This window comes from Pagrus pagrus (genome assembly GCF_965226575.1).
Source record: "Pagrus pagrus genome assembly, chromosome: 11".
Classification (NCBI taxonomy): Eukaryota; Metazoa; Chordata; class Actinopteri; order Spariformes; family Sparidae; genus Pagrus; species Pagrus pagrus.
Window position 1 is genome coordinate 1,639,593 of NC_140195.1, and position 23,501 is coordinate 1,663,093.

Below are 23,501 nucleotides of genomic sequence, written 5' to 3' on the forward strand. Positions count from 1 at the left end.
CACACACTGATTTGAAAAGACGTTATTTACACTAAGCTGAAATCTTCACTGTAGCTGCTGAGCTAAAGGTTCAACCACAGGTGTAAATAACGTCTTTTTTCAGATCAATGTAGGATCGCAGGGCTTCGGGAGACGTATGCTGGACAAGCTGATGGTTTTTTTTTTTAGTCTCCAGCTGCTTCAGTTGTTTAGCAGAACGCTGCAGCTCTGTTTTACTGTGAAGCTCCAGAAATGTTTTGTGGACTACGAGACTTCACCTGACTTTATATCATCAGGAGGAGATGACTGGATTTAAACTGGGTGAACTGTTCCTTTAAAGTCCATCATCTTCCACCTTGCTGGCTGTGCAGGTAATAATTCCCAACACCACTAAAACCATCGTCTTACTGCGTTTCATGGAAAAAGCAGATGTTATGTAGAAGTGAAGTGCTGAAAGAACAGACGAGAGAACCCGAGGAACGTGATGGCACCTTTATTTACTTGTTGCACTCACTTCAAGTCGCTCTGGATAGCAGCCTGATGACCACAGTGTAGAAAAGAACATGCAAAGTGTCCTGCAGGGTGAAGACAAACAACCTGCCGTCAGTTAAAAAGCTCCTCTGACAAGTTTTGTCCTCCCAAAACGTCCCGGTCGTCTTTAACAACGTCATCGCGTCAGAGAGACGCGTCTTCCTGAGAGGATCCGTCTGGTGCAGAATCTGCTGGTTTACTCAAACAAGCCGCTGCTGGAACATCTGGGAACGTTTCTGGAAGTCGTCTGCTCCACAGCGAATACACACCGAGCCGACTGGTTCCTCTCGCTGATGAAGAATAATAAATAACTGGTTTTCTAACTCTAAACTGGCGATAGCCACATTTTCTGCTTCAGTAATGTTGATTGTACAATATAATGGATACAGAATAATTAAAGCTTCAGCGTTCACATAAACTAAACTATCACTTTGCAATTTATTCTGCCGCCGGGCACGCCGTCACCCGGGAACAGGAAGGTTAACTGCTGATCCGTTTACTTTCAGATTACATGATTGCATAAACTCTGTTGTTTCTGACTGAGGAAAATGGAACAAGGTCAAAAATATAGTCATATAGTTATCAATAGTCATCTTACATGATATTAATGTTATAAAGAGCTGAAGGACCGCATCGGTACATTTTACTCCGCTGTTGATATTTTTGAAGGCACGACAGAATTTAGAGGCTCCTAAAAGGCAGAAAGTGGACGAAGTGCCTGAGGGAGCCGACCAATCAGACAGCTTCATTTGTTTAAATCAGAGGGTTCGTGTAAACTGATCCAGGACCGTTCCGCTCTGGACCGCTCAGTTCAGAAGCGTTCACAGACGTTCCAGAGCCCGCGGGTTCTCGTTACTTTAGAACATGGTGGACTTGAGGTCCTGACTGAAGAAGGTTCCGAAGTTCAGGTCTCTGGACATCAGCTCCTCCTCCACGTTCTCCAAGGCCCACTTATGCTCCACGATCTCCAGCGCCTCCCACTCACTCTGACACACACACACACACACACACACACACACACACACACACACACAGGTGAGTCCCAGCAGCTAACACATCAGTGTATCTTTAGAGACGTGGCTTCAGTCCAACAACAGTGAATGAAGGAGTTCTGGTTAAAGTTCTGGATGAAGAGTTTCTTTAAAATAACTCTGATCACAAAACACAATCATAGTGAAAAGTCCAATTTGTAAGAAAGTTGATTTTTGAGTCTCGTATACTGACGTACTGGGATGTTGACCGACCCGACCCACAATCCAAAAGCGTCATTTTTTTGACGAGCTGGGAATAAAACTCAAATCATCTTTCTAACAGCGTCTTTGCTTTAGTTGCTTGCAGTGTGAATTGTGTTTTGGTTCTGATGGGTTTTTAGCCGAGCTTCTTCCCGTTGACTGGGTATGCTAGATGACTATGTTGCTACGTGATTAGCATGCCCTTTTATGGTGTGATGCATCATATGACACCTGTGTTCTGTTCTGGAGGATATTAACGTCTCACCTTGAAGGCCTTGTTGGGGTCGGGGGGCATCGCCATGGCAGCGCCTGTCATCTGGTCCTGCATGAGCCGAGCCTGGTCAGCAGCTACGAGACGAAACCACATTTAATCAAAATCAGAAACGGACCAGCGCCGAGAGGTTCTGTGATCCGTTCTGTCACACTTTCATTTTCAACTCCACAAAACCCAGAAACTGAGCATCTTTATTTATGTTTTCCAACATCTGTGATCGTCGAGATGTTCGTGAACCGACATCGTCGCCTCATGTAAATAAACACAGACAACTTCTCCTCAGGGCCTCAAGAAGTCTGAAAATAAATCTAAATCTGAAATTTTGAGGTTTTAATTGGCACAAATTTAGAAAAAAATTCCAATCGAAAACTTGATTGTGGATTCAGACGATCCGTCTCACTTCTTTATTCTCTTCTCATCCAACAATGTAAAAACAGTAACAAATCAAAGACCAGAAGCCGTCGGTGGGACGCAGAGACTCACCGTTGTCCTGTCCCAGTATGAGGGTGTACATGCTCCTCAGTCCAAACACATTCAGGAAGTACCAGGACGCCGAGCTCACCCTGCACACAGCGGAGACCCAGTGTCCAATATTACAAACACAGGACATCGAGACAGAAAAGCTCAGATATACATTCAGAAGCAAAACAGTGTTGACTGAGCCGAGCAGTGAGATTCATTTCATTAGATTTTGTCCCGACGACGTCAGAGTATGAAACAGAACGACTGTTAGAGGCTTTAACGTTCAGTTAACCTCACCCAATGAAAAACAGGCTCAACGGGTTCACACGTTTTCCTCATGTGGAGTAAAACAAAGTGAAAAATGATTTTTCAGGAGACATTTTTTGTCTTCATTTGTGACAGCGAGTGAAAAACTATTTCTTCAAGGGGAAAATGTGGAAAAATTCACCTAAAAAAATTTAATTAAATATTTGTCATGTGTGAAACCAAATGAAAAAAAAGTTTTTTCAGGAGAATTTTCTCTAAAAAAAATCTTTTTTTCACTTGATTCCACACATGAAAAAAACCAAAACAGATTTTTATCTTTTTTTTATACCCGTAATATTTGAAACAAAGACAAAATGAGGTTTTAGTTTTTCGTGTGTGAAACGGTGTAAAAAAACAACAAAAATGAGAACATTTTTTCATGCGTGGAGTAAAACCAATTTAAACCAGGTTTCAAGAGAATTTTTTTTTCCTTCATATGTGACAGCGAGTGAAAAATAATTTCTTCAAGGGGAAAAAAAATGTAACGTGTGAAACCGAAAAATTCTCCTAAAAAGAAAAACCCCAAAACATCTTGTTCATGTGTGAAACCAACTGAAAAAAAGTTTTTTCAGGAGAATTTAAAAAAAAATAAAAAATTCTGGTTTTGTTTTGTGTCACTTGATTCCACACATGAAAAAAACAAACAAAACAAAAACAGATTTTTTTTTTTAACCATAAACAAACTGAGGTTCAGGGTAGATTTTTTTTGTGTGTGGAGCCGAGTAAAACCAGGTAAAAACATTTTCAGGAGAAGTTTTATTTCCTTCATATGTGACAGCGAGTGAAAAACTATTTCTTCAAGGGGAAGAAAAAATAAATAAATAAATATTTTTCATGTGTGAAGCCAACTGAAAAATATGTTTTTCAGGACGAATTTCTAAAAAAATAACAATAATAATAATAATAATAATAAAAATAAATAAATAAATAAAATAAAAAATGATAAAAATAAAAAAAATTAAAATATTTTTTTTACCCGTAATGTGTGAAACAAAGACAAAATGAGGTTTAGGGGAGATTTTTATTTTTCATGTGAGGAGCCGAGTAAAAAACAATTTTTCTTCTAATAATTCAATGTTTTTTCACTTCATTCCACACATGAAAAAACAAAACAAAAATATTTTTTTAAACCTGTAATGTTTAAAACCAAAACAAACTGAGGTTCAGGGTAGATTTTTTTTGTGTGTGGAGCCGAGTAAAACCAGGTAAAAACATTTTCAGGAGAAGTTTTATTTCCTTCATATGTGACAGCGAGTGAAAAACTATTTCTTCAAGGGGAAGAAAAATAAATAAATATTTTTCATGTGTGAAGCCAACTGAAAAATATGTTTTTCAGGACGAATTTCTAAAAAAAAATAAAATAATAATAATAAAAATAAATGTAAAAAAAAAAAAAAAAAATCTAAAAAATTTTTTTGAAATTTTTTTTATTTTTCATGCGAGGAGCCGAGTAAAAAACATTTTTTCTTCTAATAATTGCGTTGATGTTTTTTCACTTGATTCCACACATGAAAAAACAAAACAAAAATATTTTTTTAAACCTGTAATGTTTAAAACCAAAACAAAATGAGGTTCTGGAGAAATGTGTGAAAAACATTTTTATAAGAAAATTTTTTCATGTGTGGAGCCGAGTAAAACCAAGTGAAAAACTATTTTTCAGGAGAAATTTTTTTTTCTTCATTTGTGACAGCGAGTGAAAAAAAGTGTGAAAGTGAAAAATTCTTTAAAAAACAACAAAAAACCCCAAAAACTTTTCAGAGTGAAATGAAGCTAAAATAAAATTAATAAAGCTCAGGAGAAATTTTTGTTTATGTGTGAAAATTAGTGAAAAAAACATTTTTGAGAGATGTTTCATGTGTGGAGCCGAGGAAAACTGAAACGTTCTCCTAAAAAATATTTTTCATGTGTGAAACCAACTGAAAATATTATTTTCTCTGAACCGAGTGAAAAAACAAAACTAAAACTTCGGGAGAGTTTCAGATTCATCCAAGTGTGTAATCATCCGAGTGCAGGTACAAAATGATCCTGTTCCCTCAGCAAGTGTCCAAATCACACAAACATACTGTGACACCAACATCCACCTCCCTCACAGGTTCCCACTAACTCTTGTGATGAGGAAGTCACCTGGACAGGAGAGTCTGAATGAAACAAGCAGCGACACAAACTCTCCTCACATCATGTAATTTTTATGCACCTGTAAAGCACTTTGAGTTGCCTTGTGTCTGAATTGTGCTATACAAATAAACTTGCCTTGCCTAATGACTGCAGAAGAGCATCAGGACTCAGGCTGAGGAAAAAATTAGGAGGTTTTTTTTTCATTAAGGTCGAATTTAATCTTGAAATGTTGACTTTATTCTTCAAGTGCATAATGAAAAAACTAATGTCCTCGTCTCACCGTTTCCTCAGCTCTGCCCTGAGACTCTTCTGTAAATGACTGCTGGTGTCATGAAGGCACTTATAAACAACAAAAACACTGAAGTCCTGAACTGTAACTGCTGCAGCTGACGGTCACCATTATAACCATGAACTATGACGTCACATGAACAGACTCACATATCAGAATGAGGCTGTCAAACGTTCCTGGCGATGATAATACACAATACTCCAGCTGTGACGCTGACGGCAGATTAGTGCCGATTATAACACACTGCTCCAAAAAACAAGACATGACAGTGATGTCACATAACCTGCTGAGAAACACGAGCCTTTAGAAAGGTGTTTTTCTCTCCTGCAAGAATAATTTCCTTCTCTATAAAGAATAAAGAAAATAGAAATAAAGAAATCTCCTGAAAATTGTTTTTTTCCTCCTGAATTTTTTTTTTCTGTTTTCAGACTAAAAAATTAAAAATGAAGGAACTTTCGAAAGATGACATGAGTTTTTTTTAAGGAAGTCAACGACAAACATGAAAAAGTTTGTGTGTCTGCTCGTTTAGACTGAAGCGACATTATAAAACATCCCATCAACGATAAAACAGCACTTTGGTTTTCTTGTGAAAGTTAAAGGAATATTTCGTCACACAAATCCAACGCTGCCTCGTCGTATGTGAAGACATTATTCTGGATACGTTTTACACCATCTCATGATTTTGTCAGTGGATGTTTGTACTGTAACAGTGCTGAGTGTTGTGTTCACTGTCTGGTGAAGTGCTACGGTGTTTTCAGTGTTGATTTTTACCAGGAGGCGTCGAGGGACAGCAGGTCGATCCCTCGCTGTAACATCGGCTTGAACCTCAGAGTCAGAGGGAACGGCACCTTGGCTGCATGACGACAACACAGACATCCACAGTCATTAACACAGACATCATGAATAATCGTTTAGTGTTCACAAGACTATTTTCTTTACTAGACTGACGCAGGTATCACAGCCAGACGTTTTGATGCCTTTCTGACGACCCCACACGAGGCTGCGTTGTGTCACTGGAACTGCAACTAACCATTCGTCTCATTGTTGATTAATCTGTCAATCATTTCCTCCATTAATCAATTAGTTGTTGGTCTATAAAAATGTTAGAAGAAGGTGAAAAAGAACAAGGTGACGTCCACAAATGTCTCGTTTCATCTGCGACTCAGAGATATTCAGTTTACTGACTTTCATTTTCTTACTAATGACTCGCACTGATCGGTCTGCGGTTCATTTAGTAGGTGATGGATTAATTTATGGTTGCAGCTCCGTCCATCACACCTGCTGGTGCTTCTGTTCTTTTCAATCTGACTCAGTATTTAAAAACAGAGAACATTTTTATATGTTTTTACATTAAAAGCTTTACTGAACAGAACAACACCGGCTGAACCTCGTGTGTTCTGACTGTTTCACTGTGATCTCTCATTTAATACCATGATTTTGCCAGCAGATGTCTTGAAAACTTAAAAACATGAACCATATTTTATTAAGAGCTTGAGGAAGTCGTTTCCTCGTCACTCCACAGTTTTCTTTCACTGAGTTCAGAGAAGCTTCCAACATAAAATAACTCAAAGTATCTTTTTCAAAAGCTAAACGCTGCCTGATGACGCTGATGAAGAAAACTCACTGATGACGAATCCAGAGAAAGCCCAGTTGATCCATCCACCAATCACGATCATGGGCAGGACGTTGGTCAAGTTTCCCTTCATCATGTCTGTCAGCATGCTGGTGTCTGCAACACACACACACACACACACACACACACACACACACACACACACACACAGACAGTTAAGTGTGTGCACAGTAGCTCCATATATTTACAATAATTCAATTAAATAAAACATGAACAAACACAGGACATCTCTCACACACACACACACACACACACACACACACACACACACACACACACACACCCCCCCCCCCCCTTCTGCAGTGGCTCCCTGTGGTTTTGACAATGAATAACGTTTTGTTTTTTTAAATAGTTGAACACACACTGGCGTAACGCGACTCTGACCTTCTCTGATTGTAAAGACGTGTCGCCTTCACACAGAACAGTATCTGTTCTTAAGAGTTGTGTCTTTGTGTTTCATGCTCAGACCTGAGGGTTGATTGAGAAAACAAAGGGGAGGATTCCCTCACACTGAAATTGACTTCAGTCAAAATTAAACTGAAATGTTCTGCTCGTACCGTTTTTAAAGCCCGGCTGCTGTTTCTTGGAGGTTAGTTCTATAATTTCTTAAATGCACAAACACATGGTGTAATTGTGACGGAAACACAATGTTCAAGTAACACGAACAGAATCTGCAGATTCCTCTTTATCCTTGTAACATGACAGACAATCTTCATTTATATATTATTTTACAGGCAAACACACAACACCTTAAAAATAACCTAAAATCATTCCAAGCAGGTTGAAGTAAATATGTTGTACTCCTCAGCAGTGAAAACATTTTGGACATATCGTCACTTTGACCTGGAGGAGGGTGGAGATGTGTTAACGTTCAGAGTTTCACAAGCAGCCACTGAGAATATTAATGATGCACATTCAGGCCTATTGATAATGTTGACCAGACGTTTAGGCCGTGTCACTGAGACATTTTTCAATGAAAAAATGTCCTTTATCCCTGTTGAGCCTCCACCTGTTGTGAGTTTTCTCTTCAGTGACATATTGTACTCTGCAGTGAAACGCTGGTTAACGTCCATGCGACTGTCCACGGGTCGTTTTCAGCTCTATTTCTGCAGAGACCACACGCGTGTCGCAGTTAAAATAGGCGAGACTCTGGATCTGTAGATGAAGCGCTGCTGCAGCTTCGCTCGACACCAAAACACAACCCTGTTCTCTCTCTCTCTCTCTCTCTCTCTCTCACACACACACACACACACACACACTCTCACACACACACACACACACACAGACAAAGACACACACACACCTGTCATGGGGTTCTTGGGGACGACCTTCCTCTTGACCTTCTTGAAGAAGCCGGTCTCTGCGTCGTTGAAGTAATGTTTCCTCATGGCGAACGACTGAAACAGAGAAAACATGTTGACACACAACAGCTCAGAGCATGTGTCTCTCTCTCACACGCACGCACGCACGCACGCACGCACGCACGCACACCACTGTTTGTGTATTTGTCATTTGTTTCTGAAGCTGGACTTCCTGAATCGTGTTTTTGTGGTCTGAACAAACAATAAACAGAAAATCCTTTGTATTCCTGAACTGAAATGTCGAGCTCACCTGTCGGGGAATGTACTTTCCATTCTCTCTGAGGATGCGGCTGCGCAGGAGCACCTGACTGAACACAAACACAGACACGACCTCAGATCAGTGACAGCTGGAGGCGTCGGCCATAACTGAAGATAACCGATATTCAAAAAATTAAATATTAACATCTTGTAAATAATCCAGCCCCATTTCCATCGTTTCCGTTTCTTTCTGTTCTCACTTTGTTACAGAAGGTGGCGTTAACACCCCTCAACACTGGCTGCCAACCGCCATACAACAGAAGAGAAGAAGAAAAAGCAGCAATAGCAGTGAGCTGTTAGCTAGTGTGTGCGCCTGCTATTGATTTACTACTGCTGTGCAGAGTCGTGTGGAAAGACAGTTACAGCTACAGTACACAGACTGTCTCTACACTCATATAATGAATGTTCTGCATTTGACAAAAACGTCAGATCCAGCTCACCTGTCAGACACCTGCTCCAGGTCGACCTTTTTGTCACTGTGGAGCAGCTGCGTTACGTAGTGACGGATGATCCCGACGAAGAAGGTGATGAAGACGATGGGCAGGACCACCCACATGCGAATGCTGGAGTCCAGCAGGAGCTCTGGACCGGCCATCGCTCTCTGTTCAACCAGCCGACACAGACAGAAACACAGGCAGGGAGACGATCTGAGGGAGGGAAACAACTCGGTTACATTCAGGCCGTCGTTAAGATCCACAAAAATATACAGACTGCAGTTATTTTAACACATGAAATGTTTTGACACAACATTTAGACCAGAACAAGACACAAGTATCAAATGCTTTCAATACTTCAGAAACTAACCGCTGACGCCATTAAATAAAACCCAGAAGGTCCTTTAACAACAATAAGCAGCATCTCCCCACAGTAGGTGGTGGTATGCACCTTTACAGCTGTTTTGTGAGCAGCCAATAAACACAGAGAAGAAGAACAACAAACACGCTGATGTCGCATAACGTCAACCTGCTGCACCTGTGTGGAGCCACACGATGTAGACATGAGTCACACATGTCGTCACTGGTGTCGCTGTTTTTTGGTTTTTTTTACAAGAAGAACATAACACGAGGGAAAAAGTCTCATCACAGCTGGATTATCAAATAAACCATCTGTGTTCACTACATCTGAACCTTTCTGACAATCTTATCAATATCGGGCATGACAGTCAGGTAATTATCAGTTATATCCTGCATCCCTAATTCAAATTCTGAGTTTGAATTTCTTCTCCAAAACGACATAGAGACCCTTTAAAAGGACCTTCTGTGTTTTTCAAAGGTCGTCAAGTTTATCTTCTTCAGAAATATTACGTGCAGCTCTGCACCTTGAATTGTGGATATTAATCCTGAAGGGAAACTACAGTGTTTCAGCAGCCTGGTCACTTTTTCAACACACAAACAACTGAATTATCGTTTGGTAAGAAACAACATGAATATCAAAGAGTTAAGAAGCAGGATGTTAATCTTCATGTCAAACAGACTGTTGTTGACTCTGTGTCAGGACACACCAGCTCTCTGTCTAACGAGCTGCATCAGGTGTGTTCAGCCATTCAGCAGCTGGTGAACACAACAGAGAATGGAAACCATGCAGGTCATATTGATCCACCAGGACCTCCTTCAGCAGTAATGATTCGTGTCTTATATTTAACATCCACACTTTGTTAGTGTTGAAAGCAGCTCTACAAATAAACCCTGCTCGTCTTAAAGAAAGGTTACACTTGATGACCACACGCTTCTTATAAACATCTGCCTCTACAAGTCGTCCAGCCTCGACTCGGTGACACATTAACTCATAAATGAACTGACCTGTTGCCACCAGAAGGCCTGAGCAGCGGCTAACAGCTAGCTAAACCAAAACACAACAACCGGAAACAAACGGAAGCTCCAGTCGTTACTTTTATAGGAGCTAACTGCAGCTAAGCTAACCTTACTGCTTACACCTGACCCGTCTTCATTCAACGGCAACCAGCTAGCGTTAGCATTAGCCCGTTTCCCCGTATAGAAGGTTTGCTAACGACGCTAGCCGGCTAACTATGCTAGTTAACCTAGTTAGTTAGCTCTGAATGACGGTTTCTACGAGCCGGTGATGCTCATGGTTTATTTCACGGACTTTAATGAGCGTCCAGCTGCGGACGATGTTTGAAACTACGTGATTAAATATGAAACGTAACTTACCACATTTATGAACTTTGAGAATGAGCAACACGACAAACACGTTCCGCCGTTTGAGAGAAGAAGAAGAAGCACTTCCTGTTCAAGCGGAAACACCGATCACGTGATCTGCGTAAAAAAATAAATACTACAAAATAAAATGTATTTTTTTGGAGGAGATCGTATTCAGGTACAACATCCAGCCCGACTGCTTCATCGTCAACGTTAACAACAAAAAGACCATTAAAGAAATATATTTAAAAACATGTGTACGGAACTGCAACGCACAAAAAAGTCTCACATTTCAAATTTAAAGCTCATTAAAGGCCCTTAACTGGAGTTTAGGTGATTTCAGGTGTGAGACAGCGACACCTGCTGGTCTCCTGGTGAACAGGCTCTGCTCTGTGAGAGGAGAATGGGAACAGTGCCACAGTATACATGGTGTTGTGTGCTAAATACAATAAACATCAATGTACACAGTTACATATGTTCATCTTACGTTCAGAATTAAAAGTACCTCATAGAATAAGTCTAATAAATTCCTTCCTTCCTCCTCTCCTATGCTTCATTGTGTGATGTTGCAGATGTTGTAGGAGACCACAAGTGTTTGTCTGTGCTGCATCTCCCCCCAGTCAATAGTTTCATAGATTAAATCCTGTGCAGTATAACCCAGGATATGGGGAAATCTTTCCTCCACATGAGTTGGTTTCTGTTCAGTTGGATCTGTTACATATTGGCATTAATCTGGTGTGAAGATACTCTACGTCATTTCCTCCGTTGGATCTGTTATCCTGCACCCGGCCCAAATACAACACACACAGCCACCTTTCTGTGTGGAAATCCAGGATGTCCTGCAGAATGTGAGTCTCTGCTGCGAGTGTCTGGTTTAATGTCTCGTGTTGAAGATGCTGTAAACATTCGTCACATGGGTTTAATTTTGATTCAGGTTTAAGGCAGATTTCTACTGAGAACTCCTCAAGACACTGGAAGTGAAAATCACTGCAACAACTCAAAATCTCAAAAAAGTATATTATATATCTAGTTAAAATGTCTCATTAACTTAAAATTAGACACAATCACCTAGAAAGCAGCATTTCAGTGAGATAAATGACAATTTTCACTTGTTCCACTGACACATTTTGTTTTACTTATTGAAAGCAGGAAGCACTTTGTATTCACTCTTTTGTTTGGCATTTTTTCAGTGATATACACAAACAGATGTGTCAAAACAATTTCTGCTTTTTGAATATTAACACCTGTTAATGCAGGGACTGTGTGCAGACTCTGTCATCACAGGGCGGTTGCCAGGTTTGGTACCACTGTGCATGTACAAAATGCATGTACAAAATGTAAAACCTGTGCCCAACAACAGTGTAGAGCAACTCGTACTATGCATACATATTCTTCATCAAGAAATATGCCCGACACACAACTGACTGAACGCTGACAGCTTCAGAGTTGTTGGAAGGTGTACTTTTGAATTTCAGACAGAGCCGTGCTAGCTGTTTCCCCCTGCTTCCAGTCTTTATGCTAAGCTAGGCTAACCAAGTCCTCACGCCGGCTTTGTCCTAACATGCAGGCTGATGTTGACTGAACATCTCACTCTCAGAAAAAAAGCAAGTAAATGTTTTTCATATGTTGTTCATCATTCACACATCGGTGAATAACCATTCAAACACAGCAATGGAAGATTTTTGGGTTCAGTATCTTTCCCCGGACATGTAGACTGCAGGGGATCGAACCACCGAGTCTCTGATTGGTGGTCGACCGCTCTACCTCCTGAGCCATAGCCACCTCTATGCTGAGGTTGTGTAGAGTGTGTGTGTGTGTGTGTGTGTGTGTGTGTGTGCGACCACCCAAACAAAAACAAGACACGTCGTTCCATCAACATGAACAGATTTTTTATATCTTTAGAGCAATAAATATTTCCACTTTTTCCATATCTCTGCAATTTCAAAAACAAAGTACAAGTAATATATATTTATATACACAGCTAAAATTTTCCATACATAATTTTTAAAATAATGTCGTCTCTGTTGACACATATTTGACACTGTACTCGTACAATTTTACAAGGACTATTGCAGTCTCTCTTTGCTCTACATTATAAACAAGAAATATTTTTTTCTCCATGAAGCGGTCCATTGTGTCGTCACGTACAGCTCAGACTCGCGGTCCGTCGCCCTTGTATAGATACACACAACACAGACTGCCTTTACACAGGAACAGAAGAACCCAACTTTTTAAACTGTATTTGAACCAGATCTGATGTGCTTTAACTTTTCTTTTTTTTAATGTTCCCTGTTTTGCAGCTGCAGCAGCCGCAGCAGCCGCCGCAGCAGCAGCAGCAGCAGCAGCAGCCGCAGCAGCAGCAGCAGCAGCAGCCGCAGCAGCAGCAGCAGCCGCAGCCGCAGCCGCAGCAGCCGCAGCAGCCGCAGCAGCAGCAGCAGCAGCAGCAGCAGTCAGACCAGATCTGTTTCTGTTGGTGTTAAAAACCAGAGCTTCCATTCCTGCTGTAAACTCAGCCAGACAAACTGCCCGCTGCGGAGCAAAGTGAGTACTCGCATTGTTATTTTTCATATAACGATGGTTATGTACATTCATGTTTATAATACAGTTTCATTCAGTGCAGATACTGTAATAAATACCACATGCAAACCGATAGTGGAGAGCAGACCCGGGCAGAAAAAAACTGATTTAAATAAAACATTTAAAGGACCATACCTGTGTTTTTGCATGTTCTTAAACTGCATCTACTGTACATTACTTCTGCAAACCATGCAGTGCATTTTTGATTGATTTCCTACCTTCCAGGCCGTCATTTCAATGAGAATGTACTTGCACGTCCAGTTTACCACTTAAAGTTTGCCTTCTACTGCGACATTTGAGAATCAACAGGTGGCTGCTGCAGGTATTGCATTGATGGGCTTTGTTGTCAGCAAACCAACCCCAGAATTGACAAAACAGGCAAAGAGAAGAAGAGGCGTCTTTTGTGCATTTACACAGTTGTTGTTCTGCAACCGACTGTCAGATCTCAAATGTCGGAGGTTTCAAAACATTCCCAATGAATCTTTGTTCAAAACACTGTCACCTCCAGGTGTGTATACTGGAGTCCAAGCAAGCAGCTCCCGCCCAAAGGAAGGAAACACACCAAAAAAGCTGAGGGATGATTTCTAGAAAAGGTTGGCAGTAATGTGAAGTACATACAGTCAGTAGTTGAGAGGCTACAACATGCAAGAGCACCGGCATGGAGCTTTAAAATGGGAACTTTAGTGAGGATGCGCTTGATTCAGCTCGGGCACGCAGCGGAACAGGGTGACATGTTGTATAATCCCATACGAGGTAGGTTTGATCCAGTGCTCCTCGAGAAGTTTAGAGTTGTGTTTTGTTTAGTTGACTGTTTTAGTCTGGATTAGACGTGGTGTTACTGTACGGCTCCTGCACAGGGCAAAGTGTTTCTATAGGTGACTGGAGTTACGTGATGGGGACCCGACGGTCCAGAGTTCCTAGCAGCTCAGCGGGTTTTCTTTTATCTGAATGGTTTTAAAAAGTTGTTTGAGTCGCAGAAGTGTTGCTCGTTTTCCATTAAAAGGTTGGTGAGAGGCTTCGTGATGATTCAGAGGTGTGTTTGCGCAAGCATGCAGGGATGATTGAAATCAATATCACAGTCTGTATTAAAAATATTAGAACATATTAGTTGTATGTCAGTCACAGAAAAATTCTTGGTTTTGTTGTAAACATATTAAAAATTAAAAAGGTTTTAGTACTTCCATAAGATGCCCAAATCAGTAAAGAAAAAAAAAAAAATCATCTCACACTCGTAAGCACATAACAAAATTAAAAATGCTAAAAATACAAAAACAGCCCAAGGAGTACATTATGTTAGTAGAAGCTTGTCACACAACAATATTGATAATAATATCAGTAGCACACTCTAAAAAGTCAAAGTGGTTCTTCAGATTGAAAACAATAGGGGACCCACGATGGTTCCCTGAGGAACTCCGTCAGCTGATTATAATCCATGACGGTGTTTCCATAAACCTCGAACACAAAAGGCTTCTACAAAAAACATTTAAGGGATTTTTATTGTATTGTTTTTGTTCATGTGAGGAACCCCAAGTCGCTCAAATAGCCTGAAGAACTTTTGGTTTTTAGAGCATACATTTTGTTAATTCAAGCAATTCTGAACCTCAGTTACAGATCGGTGCTGTTGGACCCACTGAAAATAGAACACACTGTACAGTTAATATCTACAGTCGGCGCATTCACGTAATCACAGGGAAACTAAAAACGTGTCGTTAATGTTTGCATTCAGAACATCGGATGGAATTTCCCATCAGCCACCAGTTCAACGCTGGTTAATATTTATATGAGGCTGACGAAGCCAGCCGCTTTGACAGGAAAGAAACCGGCGCTGAGAGGGTTTATTTCTAGTCAAAAGTACAAATGGCTGGTAAAACAGTTCAAATGGTCGGAGAACGTTCTACCAGCCATCACGGGCTTCCTGCCCTGACATCCGGTGATCTTGATCGAATGGAGAGAAAGAGAAAATAACACTTCAACACTGGTATGGTAGGTGAAACTCAAAGTGCAAAAATAATGTGTAAAAATGAGTTTGTTCAAGAATATTTCACTCGGTGCTGCGTGACGGTGAAAACATTTTCTGCACTCCAGTCCTGTGAGATGTTTGCAAGTCCTTCGAGATGAGATTAGGTCCAGTTTCAGGTTCCTTTGTGTCTTTGTTGGATGACGAGGGAGACGAAGGGTTCAGTCCTTCAGCCAGGTCTTCTTCTTCTTCTTTTTTTTGTAAAAAAAATGCAGTAAATGGCTTGATATTTATTATTCTGAATGGATACAATCAATCGATATAGTTCTGATTTAGATGCTAAATTGTCTTTATATTCCAGGGTGGTCTCTCGGGAACATTATTTTGTTCAATCATCTTTTTATTAGACCATCCCTCCATCTGAAGGCACCTTATTCTCTATTTTGCAGTAAAAGCAGTCATTGTGGGATTTACTATGTTCACCCTCAAGGTCACCAGACAAGTTTTGTATATTTCACATCCTATTGAGAGAAAATAACACAGTTTGGACTGGGTGGGAAACTAAAACTTCATTTTTATTAGCCAAACACTCTCAAAGGCCTCTGCTGCGGCGGAGTCAGGACGTGTTTTTACTTTTTTTTCATGTTTCCAAAAGGCTAAAATGTAAAGAAGCCAAGAGTTAAGTGGTTTAATGCTAAATTTATTACAGCAGTCACAACTTATCTTACATTCAGTGTAATGAGCTCACTGTCCTGACAATGATTAACGCCATAGTTTTGTGATGGCGACTTACATGAGTCATTATTTCTAGTGATCAGGCTTTACTTCAAGGTGCGATGTGTAAAAATTGACTAGCTGTCGTTGTCATACTCAAAACAGATCACAGGAGTAACAGCTAACTGCTGCTAACTGTAGCTGCCTTTAGCTGGTTAGCTTGCTTAGCTGTGCATCTAGTGGTCTGGACTGGGAGTTTGGAGCAACAGCAGGTGTGTTGGTGTTTACAATGTGAATCTGAAATCACTTCTGAAACTAAATTCAACTGAATTTTTTACATCTTGCCCCTTTAAAGGTTGATATTGTTCATAACTGAGCAAAAAATACACAATATTAATGCACCAACATTTCTTTTCTGAAGATGATGATGCTGTGGAGATATTAAGCTGTTATCTGGGGCTAACAGCCTTAAATAATAAATCAGGCATACGTTATCATTTTCATTTAAAATAATAAGAAACTGATAGTTGAGCCGGCATCTTTAAATAACTGACATAAAGTTTGAGTGACTGGAGTTTTGTTTGGTTATGTTTTTAATTTCCCACCCAGTTCTGTTAACATTTCCAGTAATATTCATATTCTCATTTCTTTCATTGATAAGATGCTTCATGTAGCCTGTCGTAACTCTTTCCTGACTTCATTTAGGTACTGTAGCTCCCCAGCTTCATCAAAGGCAGACAAGCCGGTAAAACAAGACTCTGTTTCCCAGACTGCACCCTGTTTGGCACCTTTCAGCATAATCTCCCTCCCTGGCAACATAGAGGGGTCACACACAATATGGAGCATGAAATACAGTTGACATATATCATCATTTCTGACAAATTCAGGCTTTTTTCTTCAAATATGCTGGGGAGCATTCACTGGTTTAGTACAAATGATCAGATAAATCCCCTTCACAATAATTCATTATTGGAAAATTACAATGTCAAATGTAAACCACTACCCCCCCCCCTCATTTTTAAAGTCCCAATCCAAAACAGTGTAGTGCCCCCTGCTGAAACCCTGTAATCCACAAACACTAAAGGCTTTTAGTCATTTTTGCAAAACACAAAGGTAAAAAGACACCTGTAGTTTTCGTTATTATGATGGCTTATTTTAAGTTTTTAAAAAAGTTTATTGTCCGTGTAGAAAGTAAAGTCTTCAGTAACCTTCACTAATGCACTTTTTATGGTCACAGAAATGCTGGATTGGGGCTTTAAATTACAACAAACCCCCCACCCCACCCCCTGCATATAGGATTTAACCATAGACACACTGACACTCATTAGCTATTGCACAGGTCATGCATGCCTGTCTAAGACACAAACTGCACCATATTAATGCTAACCTCTTCTGCTTCTCAGTAACACCTCATGGCTTGTAATATGTCAACAACCGAAACAATGGTACAAGTGCTTTTTGTGCGAAAAAACAAAGTGGTGCAAGACGACTGTGATTTTTGGAATATAGTAAAAGGACTCGTTCTCAGGCTTCCTAAAAACCTGAACTGTCCCATCAACCAAACACCGTACATAGCGTTAGCATCGAGCGCTAACCCTCGTGTTAAATTCTCAGGCACTGTTCCCCTCACGTCTGGTCCCTGAACCATTTGTCCACTACAGCAACTCACAAATTCTTACTCACGATATGACACGAACACTTCCTCTGTCAATAAGAACGACACGCGTCCTCTTGAGTCCCAGGCCGCCTCCGAAGGGCACTACGAAGGGAAGATGAGGAGATTTTCACCAAGACGGCACAACTATGTGGGAGTTTTTCTTCAGCGGTGAGTCATGTTCTTGGTGCTAGTTGCTCCGCGGGCAGGTTTTCAGGAAAATCTGCCCCGACAGGGTACAAGTTGCCCAACAAACGTATCCCGTTGTGAGAGTCTCTCTATTTGCGCGGGAAGTGGATGTGAAAATAACACAAGCTGAGTAATTTCCTCTTCCCCGCTCTCAGTGCTCTCTTCCTCACCAGGCGGCCATTTTGATACACCTGCATTTGCCCTCCACTTCCTCCTCCTCCTCCTCCTCCTCTCCTCCTCCCTCTCCTGCTCCCTCTCATGACCGCCCCCCGGTGGCTCACTGCGGGGTGGCGGACCACCGTCCTCAGCTTCTGCCTCCTCACACAACCGTGCTGATCCGGCTGACGGGTTTCGATTTGGGGCCTCCCCCTTGCCCTCCCCCTGCCCCTTGGTGCAGGGAGAGCGGGCCGGTCGATGGGGGAGGTAAGGGTGAGTGCGGAGGAGGAGGTGGGATGGAGGTGAGGGGTGGGTACTGGGGTCCGTAGGGCTGAGGAGGCGTCTGAGTGAGGAGGCGCGCCGAGGGTGTCTGGGGTGGTGGGGTGGAGAAAATGAAGTGGGTGGAGGGGGAGGCGGAGGGGGAGGGGCTGAGCGGGGAGTGTGTGTGCGCGGCGTGGTTGTGAGAGTGTGTGTGAGCGTGGGGGTGGGGCTGCGAGTGCGAGATGGTCAGTGGGAGCTTGCCGCCTCCACCCGGCCGTGCCGCCGCAGGGTGCGAGTGGTAGAGTCCGTGCGGGGTAGTAGGGGTTACGGGGGAGTGAGGGGACAGCGGTGGCGGCGTGATGAAGCCCAGATTGTAGCGCGGGTGCTGGGCGGCGCCATGTTGTATCCTCTGATGCTGCTGGGTAGGAGAGGGAGCGCAGCCGGGCGGGCCCTGCCGCCGAGGTGCAGAGAACCTGTGCGTGAGGGCGTGGTGCTGCGGGATGCTCTGACTGTGGTAGCGGTGATGATGGTTGTAAGGTGGGGGCGGCGTCTGTTGCTGCTGGTGCCCAGTAACACTGACTCCTCCTCCTCCACTGTTGCCGTGGCAGTACTGGGCGTGCAGAGCCTGGAGCTTGGACGGCCCCCCTCCCGTACCTCCTCCCCCTCCAACTCCTCCCGAGTCCGACTGACCGAGGTTGGGTGATGGGGAGGGGCATGGGGAAGGGGAGGATGGGTGGGGGATGGGAGGTGCGGGGGCGGGGTAGTGGGGGGGTGATGATATCATCAGGGGACTCGGAGGACCCTGCGGAGTCGGCGACGTCATCGTCAGGGGACCCGGAACTTTGCCCCGGCGACTGCCGAAGAAATTCCCCAGCAGGCCGCCGCCAGTCGGACCTCCCCCACCCACCATCCCTCCTCCGCCCCCAGCCCCTCCCCCGCTCACGAGTGGGGAGGTGGTGGCCCCCCCTTGGTTGTGACAGAGCCCCGGCCCACCCCCCACCCCTGTACCGGGGCTCTGAGTAGGGCGGTGTGGCCGGTAGGCTGCTGGAGATGACGGGACCATCATGGGGCTGTAGGATAGACCTCCAGCAGGCAGGGGGCGCTGCTGGTGAGGTCGAGGGCTGCTAATAATGGAACCCTGAGAGGAGGAGAAGAGGAGGAGGAAGAGGAGGAGAGGAGGAGGAGGAAGAGGAGGAAGAGGAGAGGGTGGAGAGAACAAAGAAAGGAGGAATGAGAATGAAACACAGAACCAGACGACTATTTGAAAAGAAGCACTTCAGTGGTTTTAGTTAAAGTTTAAAGATGAATCAATCATGTCAGTTCATCTCAGCACAGTGTGAGTGTGTGAATACGGTGCATGTGATTTGTTGACAATTAGTAAAACAGGCAGATTTCAGGACGACATGCAGGAAACGAGAAGAAGAATGAGTGGACACATGACAGCACTTGCAGGACGTCCTGGAGGTCTGTTGGTTGGTTACAACAAATTTCGTAAACCTGCAACCTCCCCGGTTTGATTCCAGCAGGTGTGATCTTTGATGCACGTCTCTCTGTATCGACTATCAAACTATTTCTGGACTGTTCAGAACATCCAAAGCTTGAATAATGGTTCTCCAAAGACCTACACACATAACCTGTTTAGCACATTTAGATGAACATCTTCTTCACGTTCAGCTCTTATGAATCTGACGAACATGCAGTCAGAGGTGTGATGTGTGATGTGCAGCGGCGTGCAGGGAGGTCACATCACGCATGCTTTCCCACGGCCCACCACACTTACTTCAATGGTACTGTCCAATGAGCCCACACTGTTCCTACGACCTCGCTTCCCTGTTACCCGACCAGAATGAGGCAGGATTAAAATGTATTCAACAACAATGTACAACATGTTCACTGGCTCCTGAGCTTCAGTTGTTGGTAGGTGCAGTTTTGAATGTCGGCTACCTTTGCTTCCAACTTATGCTAAGCTAGGCTAACCACACCCTGACATCCCGTCCTCTGATGCATGTTTCCTAAAAAATTTCCTAATTTTAGTGGCACTTGAATATATTTTCTTTTTACAAGTTTATTTCCATTTTCTGCTTCATAAAACTTCATGTGAGACAGAAACACTGAACATCTCAGCTGATTACATCATTAGACAGCTTCAGGCTGAGCTCTCTCCCCCGTCTCTCCATCTCTCTCTCTTTCTCCCTCTCAACCCAGCGGGTCGAGGCAGATGTCGGCCCGTCACTGAGTCCGGTTCTGCTCGAGGTTTCTTAACGGCAGCTTGTTTAAAGACAGTTTCTGACGGATCCTCATATTGCTCTATAAACATGAAGTCTTGATATTAGTGAAATGTTTGTCTCATCATCTCAAATCAAAAACTCACCAGCTCAATAAAAGTAACCGAGTAAAATCAGCCTTGTTATATTTAGGTTGTAGTTCCTGCAGCTGTCCAGTAGGTGGAGACAGAGCGCCACAGCGGACTTCCATCTTATTGTTTTATATTACCATTTTAGATTTCATCACTATTTCATCAGTTGCATAAGAGCACAGATGTAGGTTTGCTCTGAGTCAGTGAGTCATAATAAAAACTGCAGCAGTAAACAGAAACAGTAAAAAATCCCTTTTGCAGAATCTCAGTCACGTCTCAGGAGATCAGAAATAACATGTACACAGTTATTTAACAGGGAAACACTGTTAAAGGCTCCGACGGGCCAGAATGTCTTCTGTCTGTCCCCGATGAGCAGCGTGTCCCCGTCCTCACCTGTTTCTGAGAGGTCTCTCAGTGAGGAGCTGAGCGCCGTGCGTTTGAGTCCGTCCACCGAGGCGTACGTGTCGTCGAGGCTCGGTCTACCCAGAGTGCCGTTCACCACCTCGCCCTTCATGGGGCCGGTGTTTGCACCTGGCGTCCCGCCTCCTCCCGGTCCTCCTCCCGTCAACACACCTGGACGCATCACACCTTTCTGCTTCTCGAGCTCGGCTGGAGAGAACAGAGAGAAGAGAGAAGAGAAGGGAGACGTCCAAATCAGGACGGGAGTACAAATGGAAATACTGAACAGGGATGATCAGCTGGTGGCTAGCTGTTTCCCTCTGCTACCAGTCATTATGCTAAGCTAGGTTAACCACACCCTGACTCCAGTTGATTGCACATGAGATGTATATTTCCTAAAATGTTGAACTGTCTCTACAAGCAGCTTCAGTGGTTGAATGTAACTAAGTAACAATTACTGAAATATGTAGCGAGAGGAGACAAAGACGTAAAAGACGTGAACAGACAGAGAGGGAGGCTGAATGGGGAGAAAAGGCGTGTTAGTGTCTCGTATCTGCAGAGAGTTTCTTATTTTCTCTCTTTGTTGCTGCTCGGGACGCTTTACCAACCCAACATGTGGCTATTTGACGTCCTGGGAATGAGACTCAACAATCAACTATCTTTGTGGTGCGTTCAGGAACAGCTGGGACAAATCCTACTGACTCTACCTTTAACTTTAATAGTCTTTGAATTATATTAATATGACGTGAGCTTCAGTTAGCTTTGACCACAAATGTCCTTCAGAGGGAGACTTTTTACTCTGATACTCTGAGTACATGTCAGAGCCTGTACTCGATTACTTTTACTGCAGTAAACAAGTTGAATCAATACTTCTACTGGAGGACAGATACTTGTGTGTACTTTTACCCCCACAAAATACATTCTAATACCTTTAATTTACTGTTACTGCCAAGTTTACTATTAAAGTAATGTAATTACTACCCACTGCAATTAGCTGCTAATGCTACTATGGGTCCTACAGCTGACCGTGACCATGTCTATGACTATAAAACAACCTCTGCAGTGGGAGGATCACTTACACTCCACCCGGTACTTCTCCATGTCCTGGACCTCTGCGATGCTCTCTCGCAGGTCGGAGGTGAAGCGTGCTCGGTCCTGCTGGCTCGGAGCCGTGAAGACGATCAGCACCTTCCTCTCTCCTCCAGGATTCGCCGAGGTCAGTCTGATACCGTGAGGGTAGTCTGGGTCAGACACACACACACACACACATTTCACAACACATGTTACACACTGTGACTTGCTGTCAGATGACTTCTGAGAGAGAGAGAGAAGTAGATGAGATGACATGTTGCGATTATTTTGCAGCGATCTTAAATATCTTAAACATCCGTGTTACTCGTGAGTCTCTGAATCAACAAGGCTTTTCTGTCAGAGCAGCTTTTAGCAAATCAGTCACACAGAGTGAAATTAGCTGTAACACCAGATCAGCAGCCACCTCTCTTTGTGCAGATTCTGAATTAGCATGTAATTAACAGTAAACTAAGCGAGGCCAGGAGCCTCCAGTCATGCCAGCGGCTTTGTGAGGCTGTACTCCGGCACAGGGACACTGTCCAACAAGGTGGCCTCCACATCGCCTATTCAATCCTGATTAAGGACACCCTGAAGGGCATTATACACCAGTCTGTACTGTCCCATGAGGTTCTTATGCAACAGAGACGTCGTTCACTGCTCCAGTAAAAAGGCTACAGACAGACGATATTGCACGTTATTGCACTAACATTTGTGCAGCTGAGGCTGATGAGAACGTCAAGAGTGTTCAGGTATTTGGTCATAAATATGCAAAAGGAGAGAAAAGTCTGGGGATCATCGAGGTCCAGTCAGAATCATAAAGTCTGCACAATTTTGGCCAATCAACAAATAAATGTTGAGATATTTCAGTCTGAGACAAAGTGGTGAACAGACGTCTTACCTGCCTCCAACAAGACACACACACACACACAGATACATTAACGCACACCCTCCCACACACACTACACACACACTCACCCACCCACACACATACATGAGCGCACACACACACACACACACGCACACACACACACACACACGCACACACACACACACACACACACACACACACACACACACACACACACACACACACGCACACACACACACACACACACACACACACACCAGCAGTCCATGTAAGATTGTGCTGATGAATCATATGGGACAATCTGTCCCGGTCACAGTCATCACCACAGTCTGCCAAGTCCCATTTAGCTCCAACTGGAGAACCAGAGCTGTCAACAACAACAACAACAACAACAACAACAACTAAACAAAGACTAACTAACCAACTAAACAACAACCAGCTCTGCTTCAGTGCACACCGACACTGACGATGTGACGACAAGATGTGAAAATGTGACGGATTTCATCAATTTAAATTATAAATGTTATATCATTATTTTTATTTAATATCTTAACGTACATTTAATCTCCTCATAAGCAGCTTTAAAGATGCTGAATTAATCCTACTCTAAACCATCTAACATTATCATATCAACTTTATCAAGTATTTTATGATGTTTTACATTGAAATATCAAAATCAAATCACTTTTTTTTGCTGCATCAA

At 42.8% G+C, this 23,501-nt stretch overlaps 2 protein-coding genes across 6 annotated transcripts in view; both read right to left on the minus strand.

Annotated features, from left to right (window-relative positions):
* Window positions 1-459: 459 nt before the first annotated feature.
* On the minus strand, window positions 460-10,697 carry LOC311265679 (ER membrane protein complex subunit 3). Of its 2 annotated transcripts, none has more exons than XM_084367586.1 (9): window positions 10,609-10,697; window positions 8,881-9,087; window positions 8,433-8,490; window positions 8,125-8,218; window positions 6,813-6,917; window positions 5,960-6,041; window positions 2,500-2,579; window positions 2,008-2,090; window positions 460-1,496 (listed from the first exon to the last, which is right to left on the minus strand). In XM_084367586.1, exons 2-9 carry the CDS (start codon window positions 9,033-9,035, stop codon window positions 1,368-1,370), a joined length of 786 nt encoding a protein of 261 aa, XP_084223712.1. In that variant the 5' UTR covers window positions 9,036-9,087; window positions 10,609-10,697; the 3' UTR covers window positions 460-1,367. The 2 variants fall into 2 exon arrangements, with proteins under 2 accessions (XP_084223712.1, XP_084223713.1); XM_084367587.1 differs by lacking the exon at window positions 10,609-10,697 and adding an exon at window positions 10,240-10,328.
* A 1,766-nt stretch (window positions 10,698-12,463) lies between these two features.
* LOC311265673 (IQ motif and SEC7 domain-containing protein 1-like) overlaps window positions 12,464-23,501 on the minus strand; it is a 144,706-nt gene continuing 133,668 nt past the window's right edge. For all 4 annotated transcript variants that reach the window (XM_084367574.1, XM_084367573.1, XM_084367572.1 and 1 more), the window contains 4 exons: window positions 21,939-22,100; window positions 20,854-21,069; window positions 19,885-19,934; window positions 12,464-19,242 (listed from right to left, as the gene is read on the minus strand). In XM_084367574.1, the coding sequence (XP_084223700.1) occupies window positions 18,007-19,242; window positions 19,885-19,934; window positions 20,854-21,069; window positions 21,939-22,100 (1,664 nt within the window). In that variant the 3' untranslated portion in view covers window positions 12,464-18,006. The remainder of the gene's footprint in view (window positions 19,243-19,884; window positions 19,935-20,853; window positions 21,070-21,938; window positions 22,101-23,501) is intronic.

Bases quoted from the DNA above. Each gene is read 5' to 3' on its own strand.
- LOC311265679 (XM_084367586.1), bottom strand. From the start codon at position 9,035: ATGGCCGGTCCAGAGCTCCTGCTGGACTCCAGCATTCGCATGTGGGTG. The intron at 8,491-8,880 runs GTGAGCTGGATC...GTTTGTGTTCAG, and splicing joins CTGGAGCAGGTGTCTGACAG to TCAGGTGCTCCTGCGCAGCC. The intron at 2,580-5,959 runs GTAAAAATCAAC...CGCTGTGTGCAG, and splicing joins CTGTCCCTCGACGCCTCCTG to GGTGAGCTCGGCGTCCTGGT.